At 41.5% G+C, this 8,476-nt stretch overlaps 1 protein-coding gene across 1 annotated transcript; it reads right to left on the bottom strand.

Annotated features, from left to right (window-relative positions):
* Positions 1-755: 755 nt before the first annotated feature.
* Positions 756-8,197, bottom strand: TRAF5 (TNF receptor-associated factor 5). The gene is given in 11 exon segments (XM_010184926.1): positions 756-1,546; positions 1,774-1,942; positions 2,455-2,595; positions 3,561-3,653; positions 3,907-3,981; positions 4,356-4,433; positions 4,747-4,911; positions 5,460-5,561; positions 6,780-6,837; positions 7,996-8,086; positions 8,089-8,197. Coding segments are annotated over 11 exon segments (1,659 nt in total). The 3' UTR covers positions 756-968.
* Between the last annotated feature and the right edge of the window lie 279 nt (positions 8,198-8,476).

The raw sequence follows: 8,476 nt of genomic DNA, 5'->3' as shown, positions 1-8,476 counted from the left end.
TCCCAAGCATTCACATTGCTAGCAGAGGGGAGCAGTGCATGTTACGTGGGCTTCTTCCCAAGCAGATATCCAAAGCCCTTCCTGCCTTTAGTAGAGCTGATAGGCCAGAGAACATCTCTTTTGCACAGATGTGGGAGCAACAGTATGGGAGTTTTACTCCTCTTCTTCCTGACTGAGAACCCTGCTTCTGGCCATGTCCTGAGAGGTGAGAAGCACCTGCAGCTTCTTTTGACTTCAGATGGGGACTGTGGATGTTGATCACCAGTGGAAATCAGTCCCAAGGCATGAGGCAGGAACGGAAAGGATATAACAAAGCTATTGTGACCTGGGGGTACTCTGTACAGCTGAAATACCAGGCTAGAAAAGTAAGAGGCATTGGCATCTTCCTCTGGGCTTTCTGGAAAAATACAATTAAAATAAACAAACAAAAAGATGCAAGATCCCAGGCAAATATTTTCCTTGCCTAACTGAAGCCATCCTCCCCACTTCAAAAATCCAGGAGATCGAGAGATCAGGACAGATTGATTCAAATGTGCTAATGTTAAAATGTTTCAACTTTAGACAGGTGAAATGCACTTGCATGCTTGGGCATGGCTTCAGTTCTGTGTGAGGGATGGGAGCCCACAGGCCTGCTTGGGCTCCAGGGGGCTTACTGGGGAAGCTCCATCTCCAAACACTCGTCTGGTGTTGGGAGCCAAGCATTTCCCTCAGCCTGGACCGAGCCAGGTCTGGATCGAATGCATGTTCACATCAAACTGGACTTCTAGCTGCCTTAAAAACGCAGTCTTGAAAAATAGGTTACAAAAGGAAAGGCTGGTGCTTTGGCAATTCATTATCTGATATGCCGACCAAAAGCCTCAAAACATTATCAGTAGCTTGACTAGTGGCAACTCACTATTGCATGGCTGGTAGTCACCAAGAAAGCATTTCTTAATGGTTAAAGCAGTCACATTGATTGGGCACACCTTTCACAATTCCTCCAGATCGGTTAAATCTACAACCACTTTCAAAAACAGTGTGTCATCTCTGATGTAGGTGTTCTTGGTGTTCTCCAGGACCGTGTGCGGCACAAAACGTGGACATCCAGAGGCAATATTCATTTCTCCATCTGGCCTTTTGAAACTGCTGCTATTGGGGTCAGCTCTAAAGACTTCCACGATGTGATTTTTTTTCCCACTTTGGTCCAAAAGCATGAGTGTGACTTTTTGCTTGAAAGGCCAGAGCAGTAGCGAGTCAAACTCTCCTCTCATCACTACAAAGTAGAGGGAGACATGGGTTCCCTTTCCTGAGCCATCCCCATTCAAGTACGCTCTCGCACATAACCTGTACCCACAGCGGCTGGTGTAAAAGGGCTGGCTGAATATGGAGAGGACGCGGCCTTCCACTGCCTCTTTCTTCTTCATCTTGTAGTCCGTGATTTTCCAGATTAATTTCCCGTTGTAGCATGTGCCTTCCAAAAGCTTAAATCGTTCTTCATTTTTATTGAGCTGCGCTTTGTGAATGTTGATCTGGAGATCGTGTTTGCTGGACTGACCTTCCAAAACAACTGGAGGAAAAAGAAGAGACACACACTTGGTAAAATAAAACTGTCAGAGCACTGGATACAAAGAGCAACCAGAATTGAGCTGGCAAAACTGAACTACTCAAGCCTGAGTATAGGCTGTTAACTACTGTTAACTAGTGCTGCCTGTAGCACCACAGCCTTTATTAATCACCAGTAAACCAGAAAAACACCCATACCCACACAGAAAAGAAACAAAAGTCCCAACACACCCAAGCGCTGATCATACGTCTCCATCAGTGCAATCTTCTGTTTTACATTTTCAATTGTGTCAAGCAGGGGTCGCAAGTCTAATTTGCTTTGTTGCTGGTTTGCCATCTGTATTAGCTGCTTCACTTGTGATTCCAGGCGTGCAGACTTATCCAGGTGACTGGCCAGAGCCTTCCCAGTTCATGCCATTGGAAGAGGGTGGAAGTGGAGACAAGAGACATTCAATAAAATCAGTCACTTCGCTTGAAATAAGATAAAGAAGCCTTTATAGCAAGTCAGCAATATCAACTACATGGTACATTCGAAAGTACTCTGCTGGCTTAGGAACGTATCCAAATGCTCCTTCACAAATAACTTGGCATTTAGTGACTGAGAAGCCATCCCTCACTCAGATCTATTCACACTGCATCACCTCATTCAACTGATGATTCAAATTTATGCCTGCATATTTGCGATGGGGATGTGGCCATGAGGATTTATACAGTGGCTTTTTTTGCACAGATCAGATATCCAAACTTTTTATTGGTTAAAATGAAGACAATACCATATTATAAAAAATTAGAAGGTCTTGTGAAGTGTCTGGAAGATTTGTTATTGCCCTACTATTAATGCAAACTATTACTGGATAAACACATTTCAGGATGCAAGAAAGCAATTGGCCAGAAAGATAAAATTAATCTCACCTGTGTGCTTACCATCAAGTTGCTATTTTTACCAAACAGTTGTGTAAACTGTCTGAATTCTTTCTCACACTTTTTAATGGCCTCTGCTAGCTGCTGGATTTTAATCTCTTTACATTCCAGGCTCTTATACAGGTCAGATATCTATGTATAGGAAAAAAAAACCAAAAAACACTAAGGCACACCAAAATACAGAACAAACATATTAAAACATAGGTGACTACATAGGAGAAAGTGTAAAAGTTTACAATGCAAAGCCTCTAACTTAGCTAGATACAGCAGTAAATTCACAATTCGTGGATAATCACTGGCAAATACTGATAATAAAGTAGTCATACTCTTCAATAGATCTGTGTGGCAACTAGTGCAAAGAGACTCATATCTTTTGTCCCTATCTTGATGATCCATTTGGCTCTATAGGAAAATAATACATACTTCCATGCACACATATGTATGTGTGTTTCTGCGTGAATGTATATACCTTTTTTTTTCCTATACTAGGGTCTAGCCAGTAAAAGAGATGAGTCGATCACTAGTACTAACTCCAAAACCAAGCTGTAGTATTTTGGGGCACTTACTTTTAGCACAAACAAGCAGAAGAGTAAGTCAATCATCAGTGTGGATGCATTCACCTTAGCAGGACTGGGCATACACCCGGTGTCACCTGCTGGGAGCCACAAAAGCAATCAGGAGTAGAAAGGTGCTTGCAACTGGCTCTGCACTACTCCATGTTGCCTCTACAGAGGCAGCGACTTGGCAGTCTAGAGGTTCCTTTTCAGAGCAATCTGACCAGCCATTGAAACTTTAGAATGCTTTATCTCCAAGCCTCATTTCCACTGTAAGCAGAGACTGAAAGCAAATGAGGTGAGCAATGGCAATGAGCCTCCCACTGTGCTTGGTGGAGAATATACATGCCTGAGCATGGAGAGGTTTCCATCTAATTCACTGCCTTCACTAGAAGAGCTTATTCTGACTTCTGAGGTGTGCAAAGATGGTAAAAACAGTTTTTTAAAAGGTAGCTGAGCTAAACCAAACAACAAATGCAGCATCTTGTCCCATCCTCCGACCAGCCAAGAACGGCTGAAGAGTGCTCGTTAAATACGACTTACCTGTTCTTCCAACCGGGAGTTCTTGTCTAAAATCTGCAGCATGTGCTCCCTCAGGGCACTGTTTTCATGTTCAGCAAGTTTCCCTCTTTTAACCTTAGAGGCAGAGATGGAAGTGAAAGAATAAAATAATAAGATACGCAGATTTTTGAAGCTGTTAATAAAAAATTTATTGATGCAAGCATTTAAAATGTCTCCTGTTTGAAAGTGAGGGCATGGCAGTACAGCATCTTAGCCAATACTAGAAATGGTCGTGAAGGAACAAAAAGTGGGTATGTTGCTCAATTACTCTGATTGGTTTGGGAGACAAATTCCAGTCTCAGTATAAAGAAGATGTATAAAACAGTACCTTTATGAGACAGCCATACTGCTTATACGGGCAGTCCACTTCTGCCTCAGGACACACAGTGTGGTGCTTTCCAATCTGCATGTATTAACAAAGAAATTCGTAATTAAATAAATATTAAGTAACTTGCTGCACTGATATAATCTGAATGGCTGCATAAAGGGTGAATAAAGGCCAATGTCACGACACCACTGATATAGAGGAAAATGAGTATTCAGAGTTGATAAGCAAGCCAGGTATTTTTCTGATACTGCAAAATGCCAATGCTTGGCAGTGACCAAATACCTCCCTTCTAAGATGGGACTTACACCCCTCTTAGGGCCAACCAAAGAAAATACTTAAAGCAATGAAGTTTTATTGGCATGGGCCAAAGTGGTCTGCAACGTAACTTTCAGTTTTCATAAATGTGTGTGATCAGATGAATCACGATATATGAAAAAAAATAATAGTACCTCCTTTTTCAGAATTATTTGTGAACAGTTTTGGAGACAAGGCACAGGATAATCAGGACAGTCATTTTTCTCATGATTCTGGGAAAACAAAACAAAACAAAACAAAACAGGCAATGGTTTGCAGTTTTGTAAAGTAGTATGCATAGAGGAAACTGTGCAAAAAGTAATCCCAAATACACACATGCAAGCCCCATATCGCATTGTTGTTTGTAAGAGAGCAACAGCTATTGGTATTCTTTAAAGCACATTTATTATACTTTCTCCTTCAACTACTCAGCCAAATTTTGTTTCAGGAGTTGTTAACTCCACCATAATGCTGGGAACTTTTCACTCAGCAACATTAAGAGGAAACACGTACTATGGATCCCCAGGGAATGCTTTACAATCTTACCTTTATGTTGATTAACACCACATATTTATTACAGTACTGACACATTTCTTCTCGAAATTTACAGTGCTGGCTCAAATGCTCTTTCAAGTCTTTCCGCAGAATTTGGTCACAGCATCCATCATTAGTGCACTGCACACTTTCAAACAAACACTGCTGAAGATGCTCCTGCAACATGCAACAGCACATTAACCCCCAAAGTATTTAATTGCATCTCCAATTGCCCAACAGAGCCACAGAAACATTTGGCAGTTTGGTAATGAACAAAACACCATATACTCTATCCTCCATAAAATTTCTCCTTTTCTAACCTCAAAACTACAGGGAACGTGAATATTTGGAGAGTCCTTGGTATGATTTCCACTTTTCATTCAATCCACATACCAAAAAAAGGCCCAAATGGCCAGTATGTCTTGGCAAGATTTCTTGAATCAACCATCACATGGCGCCTAAGCATAGGGAAGATATGTATAGAGGCCATGGATATTGTACAGATACATAAAGCAAATGGTTTCTATTAAACAAATAACCTAAAGCTAACAGTCATCATTTCTTGAGCTTAACATTTGTTACTTACAATGTATCGCTAAATCATCCTTGTACTTAAGCCATAACATTACTACAATAACTCCAAAGACCATCACTGGAATTTGGCTTATAATAAATACACAGAGTTTGCATCAAAATCAAAGGTTTCAAAATTTAATCAAACTAACCTGGTATCGTCCCAGAATTATTTTTGAATTGCAGTCAGGAATGTTTTTGCAGAACACATGCAAGTTGAGAACTTCTCTTTTACAGCAGTTGTCTTTGAATACCTGTAAAGGAAGCAGACCAGCCTTCACATGCAGTCACATAGGATGTTATAAAGAATATAAAAAAGCAAAACATCACAACAAATCTTTTAAGTACACAAGCGTATACTCTATAATTGTGAGTATGGTTCTTGATAATTCATATTGAAAATGTATACAAAAAGTACAAATTAAAGCATATATGAATTTTCTAATAAGCATATGGTTTTTCCCCCCCATATAATTATTCCATAGATGCTGATCCACCCTGCAGCCAGCAAGATTAGTAACTCAGAAGCTGCAGAAGTGCGGCCAGAGCCTGCCTTCTGGAAGAAAGCTGCTGGCCCCCAAAGCCCAAACCAGCTCTGTGCATGGTCCTCTGATGTTTGAGCATTGCAGCATGCCTTTGGGATGGAGATGGTGCTGAGATATCCCTTCTATAGATTCTGAGACACAGCAGAAGGAAATTAAGCCTCCACAGCAAACTGTCAGTCTTATGTAGAGTCCTATGAGGAGCATTATAAAGCTGCGCAGTTGCACTACTGCCATCAAAATTTGCACAAAGTAGAAGATAACGAGTGAAAGGCAAAAATCACGTGAAAAGCCTGATTACAATTTCCTATCAGCAATAGAAGAGAGATGAAGGAGACATTTGATTTCACTGAAAGGTTCATTCTGGCAGGACCAAGTATGTGGCACACTTTCAAGCTGTGGCATATAAATAAGGACAGTTAATCAATTTAAAAAAAAATCAGTAGCTTGCAAAATAAAAAGCATGAACTTTTCCTCTAAAAGGTTACCAAAATGTAACTTCAATCTGCAGGATTAGTTATATATAACGGAAATAGCTAATGGAACAAATTATAACAAAGTCAAAACAAAGATAATGAAATAAAAAAGATCTCCCAGCAAGATGGGGCATTAAAAAGTCAATAAACTCTCCCCTAATCTGAAGACTAGAGAAGTTTTAAAACTTTGTGAAACTCTTCAACACTACTGGAAATACAGAGGACTAAAACAAAATAACTTCAGAACAGGAGGTATAAAATAAAACTTTAGCTATAAACCCATACTTCCTCTCTGGGAGAGCACCACTGAATGCGCTGCTTCCTTTAGCATCATTTCAGAGACAAAAACTGTTCTGCCCCTGAGAGTCTAACAGACCGTGAGTCATCCTGTTCTCAGCTGCCTTGCTTTTCCCATGTAGATGTTGACTGCTGAAGCAAAACTACAGTCACTTACCTCATGCATTTTTATTGTTTCTTTGTCCACAGGACAGGTTGGTACCGCACTCAACTCTCTAGATCAAAAGAAGAGTCGTGTTAATCTACAGAAAATTTGATTTATTTTACGAAATTGGGCTGTGACAGAATCTGACTTCAGCAGAAGTCATACTAGATACCATAAAAACAAAAAATGTGATTCAAAAACACTTTCATCTGACAACCACACAGGCAAATTCTGCCCACAGCTCTAAGAGGGCACTAAGCTGCAACAGTGATTACATAACAGAAAACAGAGTTTGTCCTACACGTGTTAATAAGATGCTTTTTAATTAAGAGGACTTTGTCACTCTCTGGCCATCTGCTGCTTGCAAATGTCGTATCTGAAAAAATCTCACTGTGTGCATTGAACCCAGCCTTTGCCTAGCGCAAGTGGCGTCCTCCTTGCTACCCTGGTAAGAGACTATTCAAGGGTTCCTGTCTTAAGAGGCTTCCAGAAGTCCTATGACAAAGGATGGGAAAACTTTTACTGAGGCAGTGCAAAAGGGAGGCAACCTACAGAGAGAAAGCAGCAAACACGAAGCATCTAAAATTCATAAAAGGTAAATGGTGACATCCATCCACATAATCAGGCTTCTCGGCAGCGTTACCCAGGCCAAATCCTGCCCTCGGGTACATCAAACAGTGTGAAATGTGTTTCCAGACAGCTCTGCAGGGTAAACTCATTTGTACCTGCAGGAAAATCCCAAGCAGATGGATGCCAGCAGCCTTGCGATCTGACTGCAGCATTGGGTAATACTAACATCAGTTTTATAACTCCACTAAAGTCAAAGAAATTATACAGAAGCAAGTGAAAACAGTTTAATCTAACCACCAGTGCCAGTACTGCGTGATACTGATGCCACAAAATTCACCTGAACAGCACAATGCTGGACAGACCAAGACAGCATCTCACGCAGTAGTGCTTAAGCTTATATCAACAATTTCTTTACGGTGAACTCCCTGCAGTTACCAAAGTATTTCTCACCAGCACCAGGTAAGGTCCTTAAAGACACCCCCAAAACACTGAGCTCGCAGTCATTAGAGTTCAACAAAGTATTTCCATGGACTCTTTCAGATTTTATCAGATCAGTACTATTACTATGGCCCTCACTGCAGATTTATAGAAGGCATTGACATCTTTTTAGGAAGGGGAGGGCAGGGAGCTTGCGGATGCAGAAGGAGATTGCACTGACCTCAAAGACAGAATGCACTGCTGGCAAAACCGGTGGCCGCATCCTGTCTGGTGGGGGTTGCGAAGGACAAGGTGGCAGTAGGCGCTTTTTAGGCTTCAACAAACTTGTAGTCAGCATCAGGCTCGAAGTCCAGAGAGACAGCACTGGCAGAGTTTTGGCGCGTGAAGATGCCTGAGAGACCAGCGGGCTCGTCACAGGCCATGGGAGCTGCACTGGGAACCAGGCACAGGGAGAATCCCCTCAAATATTCACTGTCGGTCACGCCGCCTCAGCTACCCCTTGCAGCAGGCGGCCATTCACAGGAGGGCTGTCATCTGCAGCAGGGTGTGACAGATTTCGGAGGGAAACGCAGTGCCAACTATGGAAGAACAACAAAATGCTCAGAGAACCACAAAACGATGGTTACACAACAAGCACCAAAGCACACTTCTTTGGAAAAGAGTTTCACAATCTGAAAATTATTCCCCAGAATAGAGACTTC

The sequence above is a fragment of the Mesitornis unicolor genome, unplaced genomic scaffold (genome assembly GCF_000695765.1).
Source record: "Mesitornis unicolor isolate BGI_N332 unplaced genomic scaffold, ASM69576v1 scaffold48235, whole genome shotgun sequence".
Classification (NCBI taxonomy): Eukaryota; Metazoa; Chordata; class Aves; order Mesitornithiformes; family Mesitornithidae; genus Mesitornis; species Mesitornis unicolor.
The sequence above is the reverse complement of the archived record's forward strand: the minus strand, read 5'-3'. Positions and strand labels throughout refer to the sequence as shown.